The sequence below is a fragment of the Myxocyprinus asiaticus genome, chromosome 11 (assembly GCF_019703515.2).
Source record: "Myxocyprinus asiaticus isolate MX2 ecotype Aquarium Trade chromosome 11, UBuf_Myxa_2, whole genome shotgun sequence".
Lineage (NCBI taxonomy): Eukaryota > Metazoa > Chordata > Actinopteri > Cypriniformes > Catostomidae > Myxocyprinus > Myxocyprinus asiaticus.
The window spans coordinates 7,520,474-7,541,039 of NC_059354.1; the positions used below are offsets into that span (position 1 = coordinate 7,520,474).

The 20,566-nt window shown below is 44.3% G+C and overlaps 1 protein-coding gene across 3 annotated transcripts in view; it reads right to left on the reverse strand.

The window, feature by feature from the left end:
* Positions 1-20,566, reverse strand: part of LOC127448068 (polypeptide N-acetylgalactosaminyltransferase 13-like) — a 132,408-nt gene that overhangs the window by 32,831 nt on the left and 79,011 nt on the right. For all 3 annotated transcript variants that reach the window (XM_051710349.1, XM_051710350.1, XM_051710348.1), the window contains 2 exons: positions 9,113-9,252; positions 7,209-7,307 (listed from right to left, as the gene is read on the reverse strand). In XM_051710349.1, coding sequence (XP_051566309.1) covers positions 7,209-7,307; positions 9,113-9,252 — 239 coding nt within the window. The remainder of the gene's footprint in view (positions 1-7,208; positions 7,308-9,112; positions 9,253-20,566) is intronic.

The window sequence follows — 20,566 nt, forward strand, 5'->3', positions numbered from 1 at the left end:
GACTTTGCCGATGATGCTTAACAGAGATATTTCTCTGTAATTGTTACAGTCGCTTCTGTCTCACTTATTTTTGTAAAAGGTGACGATGTTGCAGTCTTTCATATCTTGAGGTATGGCTCCTTCCTCAGGAGAATGCCCTTTCTGTATTTAATTACCTCTGGCGGAATTCTGTCAAGCCCTTGTGCTTTGTGGGAAGGCAAGTTGTCTATGGCTTTGTTCAGCTTGTCCAAGGTTGGTAGTTCATCAAGCTGTTCCATGACAGGCAGAGGTTCGATGGTTTCCAGTGCGGAATCAGAGATCACGTTGGCCGTGCTGAACAACTCAGAGTAATGCTCTACCCACCTCTCCACCTGCTTGCTCCTTTCTATGATTGTTTAGCCAGATGCAGACTTTATTGGGGCTGTCTTGTTCTGTATTGGGTCAATGGCTTTTTCGATGCCATCATACATGCCACGAAAGTTGCTTGAGTCAGCTGCTAGCTGGATGTTGTTGCAGAGTTGCAACCAGTAGTCGTTTGTGCAGCATCTGGCAGGTTTTTTTTTTTTGTTTGTTTTTTTTTTGTACTTTGTTTCTGGCTGCCCTCAGAGCTTGCAATGTGGACTGTGTTGGGTGTTGCTTATATTCCAATAGTGCTGCCTGCTTCTCTTTGAGAACGGTTGACATTTTCTCTGAGTTGGTTTCAAACCATTCTTGAGACTTCCCCTGTTTCCTTCCAAAGACAGAGAAGGCAGTGCTGTGGATTCTATCCCTCAGTCTATTCCACTTTTGTTGGGCATCTCCCTCTGTTTTCCACCCTTTCTGTATGTCAGTTTTTGGAGCCTGACCCTGCTGCATACAAGAGAGTGGTCCATGTCGCAGTCAACACTGTGGTAGGAGTGCATGCTGAGGACATTCCTAAGGTGGCAGCATTTTGTGATGCAAGTCTCTGTCATCTTCAGCAGTGAGTTTTGGACTGCAAAGCCAACACCAAGTTCTCTGCTGTAGCTTGCACCCTTTCCCATCCAGAAGAAAGTGTAGTCCTTTTCTCTTAAGATGCCAGATTCCATCAAGCAAGTTTCCTGCACGGCATCTATATCCACTTGCAGTCTAAGCAGTTAGTTGTTTATCACTGCTGCTTTGCGGGTGTCACTCAACTCTTGGAGATCCGCTGATAATCTGGTGATCATTGTCCATACATTCCAGCATCCAGTTGAGAGCTTGTCTCTTCTTATTTTTATTGTGTTTGTCAGGTGCCAGGTTCCAATCCACTGGTCAGGATATAGTCCTAAGCCCTCTGCACCCAATGAGGCAGGCAGACCATGGCAGGACAGCACATTATTGGCTGGGGGCCGCTCAGCTTAAGGCAGGCGGTAGCTGTCCAGTGAGGTGCGGTGGCCCCTCCCACTGTTGAAAACCACCCCTGGCGCCATGCTCTACACCAATCGAGCTTGGTTTATAACCGGTAACTGCTTGTAACCGGACTGGTCATTGAGGCAATGAGGAAACGTGGTTCAGGTATCTTCATGTTCTTTCACAATAAACACTCAGTGGTATGGGTTTAACACTCTAAAGTGTTTGCATTGCTGTGTAGCACTCTCTCTCTCTCTTGGGCTCTGGCATGGGCTCCTCTTATCGCTCTTCCCAAATTACTGCAACAAGAAACAGCTGTTAGACCTAATTGTCACCCAGGGATGAATACTTACTCCTTCCCCTCCCCTGTACAGACACTCAACCATGCCCTCGCCACACACCACCACTGCCCGACTCAGGCCAGGGAGCAATCCGGCCTGCCCACCACTCCCCCCCTTTTCTGTTGAGGAAATCCGTGACAGCCATCTGTGCCCCCGGCCTGTGGACCACCTCAAACTTAAAAGGCTGTAATGGCAGATACCAACGGGTGATCCATGCGTTAGTATCCTTCATGCAGTGGAGCCACCTTTAGCGGGGTGTGATATGAACAGAGGGAGAAGACCCGCCCCAGCAGGTAGTAACAGAGAGTGAGGACAGCCCACTTAATAGCCAAGCATTCCTTCTCCACGGTGCTGTACTTAGTCTTTCTCAAAGAGAGCTTCCGACTAATGTACAGCAATAGCCGTTCCTCCCCCTCAATCACCTGCAAGAGCACTGCCCCCAACCCCCTGTCTGAACCGTCCATCTGCAAAATGAAAGGGAGAGAGAAGTCTCACCTGCCCAATTGTGCCCTTCTTCGGGTTTGCCATAAGCCCCGCTGTCTCAACGATCTCAGGACAGCCTGCAGATGTTGCAGGTGCCGCTGCCAATCATTACTGTAAATAATGATATAGTATAAATAGACAGCAGCATAAGCAGCGTGCGGTCTGAGGACTTGGTCCATGAGCCGCTGGAACGTAGCCGGAGCCCCAAACAAACCGAACGGAAGCATCATGGATTGGTGAAAGCAAACATGTTGAGAAGGCTGTTTTCTCATGGGATATTGGGGTTAAGGGGATTTGCCAATAGTCCTTTGTCAAATCCAGTGTCAAATAAAAACGAGCTATGCCTAACCAATCGAGCAGTTCATCAATACGAGGCATTGGATATGCATCAAATTTAGACACCGTGTTTACTTTCTGATAATCCACACAGAACCAGACCAACCCGTCGCTTTTAGGAACCAGCACTACTGGGCTGGACCAGTGGAATTCTTCTATTACTCCCATCTCAAGCACTGTATCCAATTCTTCTTGTACCAATATTTTCTTGTGCTTGGGAAGTCGGTAGGGATGAGTATGTACCACTACCCCAGGTGTGGTCTCGATGTGGTGCTGTATGAGGTTTGTATGACCAGGAAGAGGCGAGAACACGTCCGCAAATTCTTTCTGCAACTTAGCAATGTCTGTAAGTTGAGATGGTGAGAGGTGGTCTCTACAAGTGACCAGGATGAGATGATTGGCTTTTAAGTTCACCTACGGCTCATGCTCCGCCCTCTCCAGAACCACTGTTGCCAGTGTCACAGGGACCACCTCCATCCATAATTTCAGGAGGTTGAGATGGCATATTTGATGTGTATCACCTCTATCCATTCATTTTACCTCATAATTGAGATCTCCCACTCAACGTGTGACCTCAAAGGGCCCTTGCCACTTGGCGAGTAATTTGGAGCTCGATGTGGGGAGTAATACAAGCACTTTATCTCAAATTCCCATAGCTGAGTGCCCCTATCATACAGTCTGCTTTGACGTTCTTGAGCTTAGAGAAAATTCTCCTGTGTTAGTTGATCCAAGGTGTGGAGTTTTTTTTTACTATTGGAAGGTACCTCCTCCCAAGCTTAACGCATGACGTCGAACACGGTGTGTGGTTGACGCCCATACAGTAGCTCGAACGGGGAAAACCCTGTGGAGGCTTGCGGAACCTCTTGAACTGCAAATAATAGGGGTTTGAGCCACTTATCCCAATTCCTAGCGTCCTTGTACACAAATTTACAAATCATATTTTTCAGGGTTTTATTAAATCATTCTACCAACCCATCTGTTTGTGGGTGGTAAACACTGGTGCAAATCGATTTAATACCCAACAATCCGTATAGCTCATGTAGTTTACCTGACATGAAAGTAGTGTCTTTATCAGTGAGGACTTCTTTCGGAATTCGCACTCGGGAGATAATTCTGAAGAGTGCCTCCGCAACACTGTGTGCTAAGATGTTGTGCAAAGCACTGCTTCCGGATATTGCATGTGTAATCCACCAGAACTAACACAAAGCGATGTCCACGTGCCGTCCATTTTAATTGCCCAACGAGGTCCATGCCAATTCTCTCGAAGGGGACTTCGATTAACAGCAGAGGGTACAATGACGCTCTTGAGGTGGCTGGTGGATTCACCAACTGACATTCATGGCATGCTGCGCACCACCTGCGAACATCCCCGTGAATGCCTGGCCAATAGAAATGGGCCATTAGACGGTTTAGTGTTTTTTCTCACCCTAAGTGACCTGCCATTGAATTATGATGAGCCATCTGGAATAGCATTTTGGCTCTTCAGTATCAACAACTGGGTTGTATCTTCTTTTGTCTGAACATCCTGCATCACTCGATACAACCTATCTCTAATAACTGAAAAGTATGGATAAGTGAGTGCAACATCTGGCTGGAGATACTGACCATAAATCACTTTCACTTGATCAAAGGCATGCCTAAGGGTCTCGTTTCGTGACTGATCCAGAGGGAAATCCCCAGCAGGGATACTCTTAGGGCTTGGGAAGCAGAGAATTCCCTCTCCCATATGTCATCCTGACATGGAGCTAACATAGATGGCCCTGGCTCCGCCTCCCCAGCCAGCAAATCACACACCACACACCAATATGCTTTGTCCCAGGACCCATCCACACACATTCCCCTCAATAAAGAAGTAAATGCTGGTCAATTCATTCCCAAAATTAGTGGATAGGTGAGGCGGGAGTTAACTGCAGCCTCGACACTATGTTTTTGTCCCCAAAATTGAATAGTGACTGTCACTATAGGGTAAATTTGAATATCCCTGTGCACACACCACACCTTCACCTTCCACCCCATGCCCAGAGCCTCATCTTGAACCAAACATTGGTGAATAGTGGCTTGATTACAACCAGTATCCACCAAGGCTTTATATGTACTTCCCCTGACACTCACAGGTATGCGGTATGTTCCAGCTCAATCGGCAGCGGCCCGTGGGTTGTCGGGGACCTGGACCAATACTCCCAGTTCCATCATGGGGCATTGGTCCTGGAAGTGCCCAGGCTCCAACAATCCGGCCCAGATGTTATGCCCGCACCCGCAGCAGCGTATTTCCCAACCTGGGGGGAAGAGCGAAAAGAAACAGGGGGAACCACCGGCTGGACAAACCCCAGTGACCGTGGAGCCGGTTTGGGAGTAAACGTCCCGTTTCCTGGCGGGGACCAGACATGGGTTGGGGGCGGTTAGAGGGGAAGCAAGAGGGAGAGGGAGAGTGAAGAGAGAGAGTGGGGAGAGAGAGAAATCGAGGGCTACTCTGCCCCCGGGTATGCCGCCATATGGTCCTCAGCCAGCTGGATGGCCTCTTCCAGCGACACCGGACAGTGGCACTGGACCCATTCTAATGTTCCGGTAGGCAGACGAAGGACGAATTGCTCCAGCACCACCAGATCAAAGACTCCCTCGACATCACACTCCTCTGCCAGAAGCCACTTCCGGCAAGTGTCACGGAGGTGTTGGGCAAAAGCAAATGGGTGGCCACGCTCACTCAGCATCAGCGGAAGTGCTGTCATTGTTGCTCAGGGCTGCGGCCTACCCATTGCAATATGGCTTTCTTCAAGTCCTCATACACCAGGAGGTTCGCTGCAGGCAGGATTTGGGCCGCAAGCTGGGCTTCCCCAGACCACAGTGGCAGGAGGTGGGCCACTCACTGTGATTTTGTCCATTTCCAGAGCTCCGCCGTTCGCTCAAACAAGTCGAGGAAAGACTCTGGTTTATCGTGCGGGTCCATTTTCAACAGGGTGAGTGGGGGCATGGAAGGTGTTGGGTCCAGGGTCATGGCCAAGCCTTGCTCCTGGTGTATGAAGCTTCGGAGCGCCTGCCGTTCTTCTGCTTGAGCCCGTAGAATCGCTTGGAAGCACTGGTCTTGGTCTCGACGCAGCTCAAGCAGGGCCTGGTGTTGCACCTGGTGCATTCTGGTGAAGGACTTGATGACTCTGGCCAGCAGTGAGGACTCCACGACGGCATATTATCTTCCTCAAGGTTCACGGGTTTCGGCACCACTGTAACAGGACTGGTCACTGAAGGAATGAGGAAGCGTGGTTCAGGCATCTTCACACTCTTTATTCACAATAAACACTCAGTGGTATGGGTTTAACACTCTAATGCGTTTGCACTGCTGTGTGGCACTCTCTCGCTCTCCTTGGCTCTGGCGTGGGCTCCTCTTATCGCTTTTACCGAATTACTGCAACAAGAAACAGCTGTTAGACCTAATTGTCTTCCAGGGATGAATCCTTACTGCTTCCCCTCCCCCTGGACAGACACTCAACCATGCCCCTGCCACACAGCTGTTTTCCTGTGTTGTGCCATCACAGTCGAGAAACGCTGGAGTGTCCTCTCCATGGCGCAGGCCTGGGCAGTATTTCAGGAGGCAGGCTGGTGCCCATGCAGCAGTTCTCCCCTCTCCACTTCACTGATATAACCCAAGGGAAAGGTAAAAGCCAGTACAACTTGACACCGGTGTTGTCGCAGGAGTTGCAAGAACCATGTTGATGTGTCAGCAGTGGACTGCCTTAGGGACTCCATCCCCGGAGGTTTGCGGAGGTTTGTAGTCAGAGTTTACTTCTCCTAGATGGAATACCAGTCAAGGTTGACGAGCCCCATCTGCCCAAAGCAAGTGGTTTTAAGGCGCCAGTTGTCTGCCTTTCGCTCCTTCTCCTGTCAGTAGGAACAGTGTCGCCAGACTCTGACTGAGCCACACAAGAAGGCCAGGAGCTGGACTTGGTTGTCAGAGGCTGTTTGAGGTGCATGCCTTCTAGAGTATTTTATAGGTAATGGAAGCTTATCTCCATTTCCACCCTCAGGCTATGACAACCTTGACACCAATATACATTACATATATTTTAATATACTTAACAAAACTATTTTTATGCTGTTTACTACATTACATGGAGATAGGTATTTTGAATACACCAGAAAATATACAGTTCAATTAATATTAATAGTCCTCATTAGTTTAAAATAGTCACATTTCTTAACAGTTCATGAATTCATTACTGCTTGAAAAAGAAATCATATATTTTTTGGTCAAATTGTGTTAATGTACAGTAAATTATAATGCATATAAATTATGTTTATAACCAGTGGCTTCTTAAAAACCAAGATGATCACATGGGAAGTCGGGAAGTTGCTCCAACAGTTCTGGGACCCTAGGATCGGCCACATTATGCCGACTCAATAACAAGTGGCATCATATTTTTTTCTTTCTTTTTTATGTATACTTGCTTGTTACTTGTAAAGCAACCTTGAGTTTGTAGAAAGGCGCTATAACAAATAAACGTATTATTATCAGCAGTTTCGAATTTTGGTAAGCACAGTCCAATTTTAGCTAAAGAAATGTTAATATACTGTTTCCAATTTCACTGTGAGATCAGTAAAAACACATTCAATAAGGAGAAAATTTCAATATAATTGTTTAGGTCTCTGAAAGTTAAACAGACATAAGAGAAAACTAGTGTTAGAAAATCTTTAAATTCCTATTGTTATTAGAGGAGGAAATGTTCTCACCTGGTTGCCGCCCATTCCGTGACAGTTGAAAAAACCAACCTTTTCATTCTCTTTGCGGCCCATGTTATCCACACACTGGTTGGTCTCAACATTTCTGATCTACAGACATAAGAGGACAAAGTCTGAAAAGTTCATACAATTCAGTGTCCTGTGTTATCTATAATCAGTGAAAAGAGTCATCAACTGTATTCAAGAAATGTTTTTTGTTACAGGCAAACTTTGTCCATGGGCTTTATGAAAAAATATAAATGAGGAAAAGCTTCACATTCAACATTTGACTTGCGTGTTATATTCCAAGTCTTCTTAATTCATACAATAGCTGTGAGAAAAAGACTGAAATTCATGAACAAGCATATTCATACTTGCCGCATTAAGATGCGTCAGGCCAAGTTTCACACTAATGACTGCAAACGCGTTGGTTATCGCTTGTCTCGTAACTGAAAGCAATACGTCAGGTTTGAAAATGCAGACATGTGAATGAGATTTGAGAGCCACAGAAGATGGCAAAATATCAGTGAATGACAATGGTTTTCAACCTTCTGTCATGGCTTCAGATGTATATTCACAATATAGCACAATATTCATATTGACAATTTGTATGGTGCTTTTTGTTCTTTTTGGAGCTTGAGAGTCCCTGGTCACTGTCTGCAAATTATTCCTGATATGAGTGATCTATTCATTTAGCAATATATTGTCAGGTTTGGCTGAATCTGTATTTAATGTCTGCCTTATATGGTGTGAAATAATCAATAATAAATAATAATAAATGAATGTGTGACTTATTGGTGTGGTTTACAATTGAATAGCAGTACTGAATGGATTATGCAGTAAAAACAGTATGAAGCAGACTGCAGTTACACCAGCAGTGTTGAACATCTCAACCACAACAGTTTCTGGGCAGGAAGTGAAATAGTTTTTATTGCAGAGGCCTCTGCACGCAAAATAAATGTGCACATTCAAATGTGTGCCTTAGAAGGAAATCCTAAAATTGAAACAATTTATTCAAAACTCTGGCTCTTTGAATGACCACATATTAGGGATGTTAATTATTAATCGAAAATCGATTCATTGTCATTAATAATTTGATTGATTAAGCTTATCGATCATCGACTAATTAATTTCAGGATAAATGCTTTCAGTAATCATGCAATCAGAAGTTGATAAGGCTGTCTATACAGTTATCTGCAGCTAGAGGGCGCCTGGCACTATATGTCTCTTAAAGAGCCACACAGCCACAGATCAGAGACGAAGCGGCCAAGCGGGCACAATGTAAACAATGTAGAAGCGTTTCTCTATAAATTAACTTTTCTGCACACACCTTGATAGTGTGTTAAAGTACAACATGACAACAAGCACTGTTGATCTCTTTGTTTCATACATTTACTCCAGTGATCGCTGGGAAAGCACGAAGGCACATTCAGCTGACATCATCATCCCATTTGAAATGTTAAGTACTGTGTTTATGCAGCATTTTATGATTTTACTTAATTTATTTAAATACAAATATAAGTCCAAATGTCCTAAAGTCCTACATATCCCACGATCCACAACGTGAAGTTTTACTGAACTCAAATATGTACATAAGCTATTTTTAGCAATAGCCTAATTCATTAACAGTAATCCAGTTCATAAATTTGTTCTAAACACAGCCTAAATGTATTAAAATACAGGGAAATACGAATATTTTAAGAGGAAAATGCCATTACCTACATTCATTAAGTGTAATAATTTAAATGATATTTAAACAGTATGCTGCATACTCATATTATTTTGAGTCCTCCACGTGCGTTTTGTGATATTAACACAACGATTATTCGATTAATTGATCGTTAATTTCCACGACGATCGATTATGAAAATGTCTGAAAATTTACATTCTTATAACATATAAAAACATGTGTATACCTCTCCGAGTGAGTAATATCGGCGTGGAATCTGAGAGTCAGGGTAAATGTTTTCCAGGTACCATGAGAAGGGTTTACACTTCAGAGCCCCCCTTAAAGCCTTCCGAGAGGAGACATCTCCATAATCCATCCGAACCACACCTGTAGGAACACACACAAACAACACCCACAGATAAACACATGTAGGAACACACACACAACACCCACATATAAACACCTGCAGGAACATATCCAAACAACATCCACAGATACAGTATATCCCCGAAGAAACACACACACACACACACACACACACAAATATCCACAGATGAACACCTGCAGAAAAAAACACCAACAACATCACCAGATAAACACCTGCAGAAACACAAACAAAAAAGATCCACAGATAAACACCTTCAGAAAAAACACATAAACAACATCTATAAATAAACACCTGCAGAAACACACATTAACAACATCCCCAGATAAACACCTGAAGAAGCACACTCAAACAACCTCTAAAGATAAACACCTACAGAAACACACATTAACAACATCCCCAGATAAACACCTGCAGAAACACACAAACAACATCCCCAGATAAACACCTGCAAACACACACAAACAACATCACCAGATAAAAACCTGCAGAAACACAAACACACAAGATTCAGAGATAAACACTTTCAGAAAAAACACACAAACAACATCTACAAATAAACACCTGCAGAAACACTCATTAACAACATCCCCAGATAAACACCTGCAAACACACACAAACAACATCACCAGATAAATACCTGCAGAAACACACTCAAACAAGATCCACAGATAAACACCTTCAGAAAAACACAAAAACATCATCCCCAGATAAACACCTGAAGGAACACACTCAAACATCATATACAGATAAACACCTGCAGAAACACACATTAACAACATCCCCATATAAACACCTGCAAACACACTCAAACATCTACAGATAAACACCTGCAGAAACACAAATAAGATCCACAGATAAACACCTGCAGAAACACACATTAACAACATCCCAGATAAACACCTGCAGAAACTCTCACTAACATCCCCAGATAAACACCTGCAGAAATAGACATTACCAACATCCCCAGATAAACACCTGCAAACATACTCAAACAATATCTACAGATAAACTCCTGCAAACACACACAAACAACATCACCTGATAAACACACACAAACATCACCAGATAAACACCTGCAGAAACACAAACAAATACGATCCACAGAAAAACACCTTTAGATAAAACACACAAACAACATCTACAGATAAACACATGCAGAAACACACATTAACAACATCCCCAGATAAACACCTGAAGAAACACTTTAACAACATCCCTAGATAAACACCTTTAAAAACACTGAAACAACATCTACAGATAAAAACCTGCAGAAACACACATTAACAACATCCCCAGATAAACAACTGGAAACACACACAAACAACAACACCAGATAAAAACCTGCAGAAACACATTCAAACAAGATCCACAGATAAACACCTTCAGAAAAACACACAAAAAACATCCCCAGTTTAACACCTGCAGGAACAAACTCAAACAACATCTACAGATAAACACCTGCAGAAACACACTCAAACAACATCTACAGATAAACACCTGCAAACACACACAAACAACATCCCCTGATAAACACACAAACAACATCTACAGATAAACACCTGCAGAAACACAAATAAGATCCACAGATAAAACACCTGCAGAAACACAAACAACATCTACAGCTAAACACCTGCAGAAACACTAATTAACAACATCCCAGACAAACACCTGCAGAAACACACTCAAACAACATCTACAGATAAACACCTGCAGAAACACACACTAACATCCCCAGATAAACACCTGCAGAAATACACATTAACAACATCCCCAGATAAACACCTGCAAACACACTCAAACAATATATACAGATAAACACCTGCAAACACACACAAACAACATCACTTGATAAACACACACAAACATCACCAGATAAACACCTGCAGAAACACAAACAAATAAGATCCACAGATAAACACCTTCAGATAAAACACACAAACAACATCTAGAGATAAACACATGCAGAAACACACATTAACGACATCCCCAGATAAACACCTGAATAAACACTTTAACAACATCCCTAGATAAACACATGTAAAAACACTCAAACAGCATCTACAGATAAAAACCTGCAGAAACACACATTAACAACATCCACAGATAAATACCTTCAAACACACACAAACAACATCACCAGATAAACACCTGCAGAAACACACTCAAACAACATCTATAGATAAACACCTACAGAAACACACTCAAACAACATATACAGATAAACACCTGCAGAAACACACAAACAACATCACCTGATAAACACACACAAACAACATCTACAGATAAACACCTGCAGAAACACAAATAAGATCCACATATAAACACCTGCAGAAACACAAACAACATCTACAGCTTAACACCTGCAGAAACACACATTAACAACATCCCCAGATAAACACTTGCAGAAACACACACTAACATCCCCAGATAAACATCTGCAGAATTACACATTAACAACATCCCCAGATAAACACATGCAAACACACTCAAACAACATCTACAGATAAAAACCTGCAAACACACACAAACAACATCACCTGATAAACACACACAAACAACATCACCAGATAAACACCTGCAGAAAAACAAACAAATAAGATCCACAGATAAACACCTTCAGAAAAAGCACACAAACAACATCTACAGATAAACACCTGCAGAAACACAGATTAACAACTTCCCCAGATAAACACCTGAAGAAACACTTTAACAACATCCCAGATAAACACCTGCAAACACACACAAACAACATACACAGTTAAATACGTGCAGAAACACACATTAACATCATCCTCAGACACACAACATCCACAGATGTACAGCTCTGGACGATTTTGACAAAACTTTATGAGAAAGTGGTGTAATTTGTTGTGGTTGTGGTGTAACAGGTGATAGATAATGTTGACAAGTATCTGAATATAATGGCTATAGGTTATTTACATAGTGTCCAGCAAAAGAATTTGAAAACTAAAGCCACACTTGCATGTGTGAAAGATTCATCCAGACATGAATACAAATATAAATCAATGTCTTTTAATAAGATAACAAAATATTGAAGTAAGTGGCAGTTATATTACTGCAAAAATGTTTGTGGTCATTGCAAAAAAGTGTAGTTAGTTGAATCTCTAGCATCATTTCTTTGCAGATACCACTTGCTTTTTGATTTTGTTATCCAATGCAATGATATTTAGACAGTTGTGCAACCACAAAAATCCAAATTTTAGGAATAATAATATGCTGTATTATATTACAGCATAGATAAGACAAGTATCAGATCCTCAGGTGAGTGTTCTCCCCCCCCCAAAAAAAAAAAAAATAAATTGGTGAAAAAAAGAAGGAAAAAAAGTCTTCATCTTTAAAAAATGTTCATACTGTATTGCTCAACTTTAAACACTAGAGGGAGCTTCAATAACACTTTTCTCCAATACTACAAAAAGCTCAATACACGCACACACAGACACACACAAACAGAGCTGCTGATGTCCCAAAGGTGCTGGTGTCAGGAGCAGATACTGACAGCTGAAGCTTCAAGCACTTTTGTCTCTTTGCTTGGTGAAGACTTCTGCATTTAGCCCTCAGTCTAGTGTTTTCTCTCTTGATATATCCACCTTGATATTTTCTGTCTTGAGCATTTTGTGAGGACACGAGAGAATCAGGGATGTCACTGATGTCAAACCAGGCACAACACATCTTAACGTGTTTGTGTTCTGTAACATAATGCTAGCAATGCTAGCTAGGTCATAGGTTTGATTTCTAAGAAATACACATAAGTCACTTTAGATAAAGTGTTTTCCAAATGCATACGTGTTAATATAATATATATATATATGCATACATGTTTGTTTTTAAATAAGTGTGAATGAGATTTGAGTGCTAAGGTGGAGGGGAAGATTTTCAACGATTAACAGATAGCTAAAACAAGCTATCATATGGCTTCAGAAGACTTGGAATGTAGCAAACAAGTTGTATGGACTACTTTTATGGTACTTTTAAGTAATTTAAAAGTACTTTTCTGTAATTTTCTTCAGCTGACAGAACAAGACCTTATTTACTTTCATTGTATGGAAAAGAGCAGCCAGGTCATTTTCCAGAACATGTGGGTGAACCTGTCAAGAAAATGTCCTGGTCCTATTTTACTCTGAAATCAAAGAAAATCAAGCCTATATTTTAGGGTCATTAAGATTTTTTAAATTGTGTAATTATTTTCATGACTGTTACATACATTTTACCCCCACAATTCTCATTAAACCAATGCAAAGAAAAAAAAAAGATGGTCATTAAGATATTCTCATTACCGCAACCTGAAAAAATTATATATAAATTCATTGCATCATGCATTACGATAATGAAAACCGGCATTAAAAATGTCTCGGTTACTGTCATAACCTCCGTTCCCTGATGGAGGGAATGAGACATTGTGTCGATGTAGTGACACTAGGGGTCGCTCTTGAGAGCCCCGAACACCTCCGATTTTTGAGAAAAGGCCAATGGGAATTTGCATGCCACTCTCCCGGACATACGGGTATAAAAGGTGCTGGCTCGCAACCACTCATTCAGGTTTTGTGCTGAGGAGCTGAGACAGGGTCCCGGCCATTTCAGCAGGTAGTACAACGCTGTGGCAGGGGGGGACACAACGTCTCGTTCCCTCCATCAGGGAACGGAGGATATGACAGTAACCGAGACTTTCCCCTTTTGTCACTCACTCAACGTTGTGTCGATGTAGTGACACTAGGGGTCCCTATACGAAATGCCACAACTAGCTGGACCGTGTTACGTGGACTGCCGGTGCAATCAAGCTGCTGCGTGCGTAGTAGCAGGTGCACCGGTCTGCACGTAGCCTCCCCCAATGCCCCAAAAATCGTAGTATAGTTCCCCACATCCCTAGGAAGGGGAAGAGACATATCTAGTATGGAAGCAGGCCGCGCCAGCAGCGGCCTTTTCTCTCTATGTTTTCTCTCCACAGAGTATTCAGTTATTCGGCTGGGACCATTTTAACTTTTAATATATGCGCTGGGAAAGGTGTTCTTTTCCTATCCTATTCTTTCAGGGATAAAAGACCCCGCGGAGACCACATCCTGCCCGGAGGGGAGGTAACATGTGGCAACCACGTCATGTCAAATCAATCAAATCACTTTAATTGTCACACAGCCATATACACAAGTGCAATGGTGTGTGAAATTCTTGGGTGCAGTTCCGATCAACATAGCAGTCGTGACAGTGATGAGACATATACCAATTTACAATAACATCAAATTAACACAACACAATTTAAACATCTGTTATACACATAATTACACTCAACAATATACAAATAATAGCATACACAGTACAGTATACAATACGCATTTTTTTTTTTTTTTTTTACTATATAGATACACATTATTCAATAAAACTTAAAAAGAAAAATATATATATAAAAAAAGTATATATATACATATATATATAGAATGTACAGTATTGTACTGTATTGACATTCAGGATGTTGGTTGATAGTCAGTTGTTAAGAGAGAACATAATATAATAATAATAATATAATTTATGACAGTCCGGTGTGAGATATAAGAGTAAGGGTAATAAAGTGCAGTGCTGATGTATTTTGATCGTGGGAGATCAAGAGTTCAGAAGTCTGATTGCTTGGGGGAAGAAGCTATCATGGAGTCGGCTGGTGCGGGTCCTGATGCTGCGATACCGCCTACCTGATGGTAGCAGTGAGAACAGTCCATGGCTCGGGTGGCTGGAGTCTCTGATGATCCTCCAAGCTTTTTTCACACACCGCCTTGTATATATTTCCTGGAGGGAGGGAAGCTCACCTCCGATGATGTGTCTGGCAGTTCGCACCACCCTTTGCAGTGCTTTGCGGTTGTGGGCGGTGCTATTGCCGTACCAGGCGGAGATACAGCCAGTCAGGATGCTCTCCACAGTGCAGGTGTAGAACCGTGTGAGGATGTGGCGGTTCATTCCAAACTTCCTCAGCTGTCTCAGGAAGAAGAGGCGCTGATGAGCCTTTTTCACAATGACTTAAGTGTGGACGGACCATGTGAGTTCCTCAGTGATGTGGACACCCAGGAACTTGAAGCTGCTGACTCTCTCCACTGGTGCTCCATTGATGGTGATGGGACTGTGTTCTCTGTCTTTTCTTCTGAAGTCCACCACAAGCTCCTTTGTCTTACTGACGTTGAGGGAGAGGTTGTGCTCCTGACACCAGTGTGTCAGAGTGTGCACCTCCTCTCTGTAGGCTGTTTCATCATTGTCAGTGATCAGACCTACCACCGTCGTGTCATCAGCAAACTTAATGATGGCATTGGAGCTATGTGTTGCCACACAGTCATGTGTGTACAAGGAATACAGTAGTGGGCTGAGAACACAGCCCTGCGGGGCTCCAGTGTTGAGGGTTAGTGATGAGGAGATGTTGCTGCCTATTCTAACCACCTGGCGTCTGCTTGACAGGTAGTCCAGGATCCAGCTGCACAGCGAGCTGTTTTAAGCCCAGAGCCCGGAGTTTCTCATCTAGCTTGGAGGGCACTATGGTGTTGAATGCTGAGCTGTAGTCTACAAACAGCATTCTCACATAAGTGTTCTTTTTTCCAGGTGGGAGAGAGCAGTGTGTATTGTAGATGCAATGGTATCATCAGTGGAGCGGTTGTTGCGGTAAGAAAACTGCAGCGGGTCAAGATTGAGTGGCAATACAGAGCAGATGTAATCTCTGATTAGTCTCTCAAAACATTTGCTGATGATGGGGGTCAGAGCAACAGGACGCCAGTCATTTAAACAAGTTATTTTTGATTGTTTTGGTACAGGCACAATGGTGGATGTTTTAAAGCATGTGGGGACTACAGACAAAGAGAGGGAAAGTTTGAAAATGTCCGTAAAACACCAGCCAGCTGGTTCGCGCACGCTCTGCCCGGAGGGGAGGTAACATGTGGCAACCACGTCATGTGGGCTCAGAGCCGCACATGGAAGAGGCGCAGTGGTAGGTCCTGCCTGAAAGGGGAGAAGCTCTACAAACACGGTGACCGGGACAGAGAGGGCTCTGTCGAAGGAGACGCAGGTCTGCCGACAGGGAGACCATACTGCGGAAAATACATCACAGGGTGTTACCGGAGTAACCGGCACCTGTGGAGCACCTACCTCAGTAAGGGCATATTAGCACATGTACTGGTTCCGGCTGTGAATTCCTCTGCTGAATTCGCGAGCCACAGGGCTAGGGAGGAAGGACATCCAGGGTTCATGGGTTCGTGAACTCGCATGGGAAAAGAAGCACACATCTTCGCCTCTTTGGAGGGGAAAGGTGCTATACGCAAGCAATACACCCGGCCAGCTGTCCGTATTCCCGAACTTACCTGTTCGTACCTGACAGAACACGGGACGAATCCGGCTTAACCCGGAGATTGTAAAATCTCACGAAGGTATTGGGTGTCGCCCAGCCCGCTGCCCTGCAGATGTCTGCTAGAGAGGTGCCATGGGCCAGTGCCCACAAGGATGCCAGATTCCTTGTGGAGTGTGCTCGTATTCCCGAAGGGGCGGGCACAGCCTGGGCCTGGTATGCCATAGCGATGGCATCCACGATCCAGTGGGCAAGCCTCTGTTTGGAGACAGTGTTCCCTTTCTGCTGTCTGCCAAAGCAGACAAAGAGCTGCTCAGAGAGTCTAAAGCTATGCGTGCGATCCAAGTAGATGCACAAAGTACGCATCGGACACAGCAACGACAGAGCTGGGTCTGCCTCCTCCTGGGGCAGCACTTGCAGGTTCAGAGGAGGGACTTTTTGACCATCCTCGTAGTCAGTCACAACCACCTGGCCGTGGGTGTGAGTGTGGTGCGACCGGACGCAGGAAGGCGGGGGGCCCGCGTTCACGGCGTCTAAGTCGCAGGTGCTCAGTGCCCAGTTGCCATAATAATGGCAGTCGTAAACACTGGCTACGTGACCCAGGGAGTGAGGAAACTGCTCTTTTGAGAATGTGGGTACCGCAGCCCGTTCAGGGTGTGGCGAACATAAAAGAAAAGGAAACCAAGGATTTACCTCCCGGCCCTCCACCAGGGGATGGATTGGTCTGGATACCAGCTCCAGGTTTGCAGCAGACATCTCGCTCTCTGGGTCGTCTGTCTCAGGGGCGTTTAGGAGCCTTCTGGGTCCTTGTGCCGGCCTGTGAGGTGGGGGGCTTCAGCTTCCGGCGGGGGGGCTCTACGCTGGGGCCGAGAACTGGGCTCGCCCTCGGCGAGTAGACGGGACCTTGAGCCGCGCCGGGGCAAGATGTGTTGTATAGCCTCCGCTTGCTTCCTCACTGCCGAGAATTGCTGGGCGAAGTCCTCGATGGTGTCACCGAATAGGCTGATCTGGGAGATGGGGCATTGAGAAAGCGAACCTTGTCCGCGTCCTTCATCTCGACCAGATTCAGCCACAGGTGGCGTTCCTGGACCACGAGGGTGGACATCGCCGTCAGTCACCGAGCACAGCTCCTGCATCACATCAGGATCAGGACTACCCACGTGCAGTTCCTTTAGTGCCTCAGCCTGGTGTACTTGCAGGAGGGCCATGGCATGCAGGGCAGAGGCGGCCTGACCAGTGGCACTGTAGGCTTTGGCCGTCAGAGACGATGTCGTCCTACAGGCCTTGGAAGGGAGTGCCGGGCACAGGTGCACCACAACCGCCTTACCCACCTAAGGGACCCTTGTATACCCGTGGACCACCCTGCCATCGAGGGTAGTGAGAGCAGACTAGCTGGGAGGTCGGTTTCGGGCAAAAAAAGGTGCCCTCCACGACCTCGTCAGCTCGTCGTGTACTTCCGGGAAGAAAGCGAACGAGGGGGGGGGGCGTGGCTGTGAGCGGCGCCCTGAACCCAGGAACCAATTATCTAGCCGTGAGGGCTCAGGGGAGGGTGGAAGGTTCCACTCCAACCCGACACGCAACAGCCCTGGCAAGCATGGTGGTCATTTCGCCATCAGCCTCAGACTGGGCGGCCCGACCCGAAGGTGGCAGCCCAGTCGAGTCCTCGTGTCTGACATTGCCAGTACACTCTCCGATGCAGCGATCGAGCACTCATCCCGCTCCGGAGCTCCGAAAGGGACACTAAGCTGGCCCTGGGGTGAGCTGGTCTCCTCTCGGAACTCGCCGGGGGCAAACGAGCATGCTGGGGAATGGGAGGTCCGCGGGGATTTACCTGGCGGAGCCATGCCCAATGAAGCCCCCAAATCACCAAAAAAGATCTGAATGAGTGGTTGCGAGCCAGCTCCTTTTATACCCGTATGTCCGGGGAGTGGCATGCAAATTCCACTCGCCTATTCTCATTGGCCTTTTCTCAAAAATCGGAGCTCTCAAGAGCAACCCCTAGTGTCACTACATCGACACAACGTTGAGTGAGTGACAGAAGGGGAACTGGGAATTCTAAAAGTAAAATGTTTGGATATGTTACAGTAATGAGAATCATAGTTGAAAACAACGGGAATGGTAAAAAGTTAAATGTTCGGGTGTGAACAGTATTGAGAATCAACAATGAAAACAATAGGAAGGGTAAAAGGGCTGATCGAGGTCCCCTTCGAAAGAATTGGAATAGACCTCGTCGGGCCATTAGAGCAGTCAGCATGCGGACATTGCTTTGTATTGGTCCTAGTGGACTATGCAACGCGATATCCGGAAGCAGTGCCTCTGTGCAACATCTCAGCACGTAGTGTTGCGGAGGCACTCTTCAAAATAATCTCCCAGGTGGGGATTCCAAAAGAAATCCTCACCGATCAGGGCACAACTTTTATGTCATGGATACTATGTGAGCTTTACGAATTATTGGGCATTAAATCAATCCACACCAGCGTTTGCCATCCACAAACAGATGGCCTGGTGGAGCGATTTAATAAAACCCTTAAAAACATGATTCGTAAGTTCGTACACGAGGATGCTAGAAACTGGGACAAATGGCTCGATCTCCTGTTATTCGCAGTACGAGAGGTCCCGCAAGCCTCCACTGGGTTTTCCCCATTCGATGCATACCCAATGCTTAATGAGATAAAAACATTTGGACATGTTACGATAAAGAGAATCAAGAGTGAAAACAACAGGAATAAAAATAGTCACAATTCAAAAAATCTAAATGGTCCTAAAGGCTTGCAAAATATCAATTCTTATTTTATCTTTTCCTTTCTTTTTTTGTGTGTATTGTTCTTCCTTCAGTTAAGCCCACAAATATATTCTGTCCCAACAACTTCCATACACACACCTACTTCACACACACACACACACACACACACACACAAACACGCAGTACCCACATCACAAAACAGCACCACTGGGACATCTTTCCAAGAATTATCACCCTCTCATCCTCTCCTCTACATTACCAGAGTTCCTCCTCAATGCCGCGATCTATTTCCCTCTTACATGAGCAGATAGAGGTAACACAGTAAATGCTAATCTCATTTGTGTCTATGCACAGAATACTGAGGCTTTCTAACCCCATTATAGCTCTACACTTCCCAGGTGTCCCTAAGGGAAAGATTCAGATGAGAAAAGCATAGCACTCATGAATACATGAGCAGCAGATATGTGCTGGGCCACAGACACGAAGCACAATGCCAGACAAAAATAAAAGATGGTAGAAGTCTCGACAGAGAGAAATATCTGTCGCTGATCTGTGAAAGCGTGGATAAATCCATAATGGCTGGCTGACTGTCGTGAAAAAATCTATATCAGCAAATAACAGAAAAGACACATGTGTGAGGTGTTTAAGTGATGTTTTAGGATGATGTGACACAGCAATGGCTGTTAAAGTTGAATGGGGGTAACATATTTATGTTTAATGGAAGGAATAGAGGCACTGCATCTGGCAAAACATGCACTTGGTTAATTGTGAATTTGCTGAATTGTGGAAAACACGAGTGCAAGCAAAATTTACTTTCTGACAAACCAATGGTGAGTAAACTGAGAAAATTTACCAGCCATACATACTGTATTTCTTACTGTCCATTTAAAATATATATTGTGTTATTTTTAATAAAATATATATTGTTGTCTTATTTACAATGGGGTTATCTCTTTCCTAACATATGGACCCTTTTCACAGACTGCAATGGCACGTTTCCACCTAATTTAGCAGCGTAAATCTGGCAATCTTTTTTATAATTTAGTGTAAATTTACAACATCATACTGTACTTTGTAGTATATTACCCTAGAATTAGTAAAAAAAAAAAAAAACAATTGTTACCACAGATGCAATGTGTTTCTAAAACAGCAGCTGAGAAAGTGACAGTAAATTTGTACTCTTCTCTCTCATGAGTTTTTCTGACGGTCGTAATCCACCGCTGTACATTTAGGGCACAAGCATTGA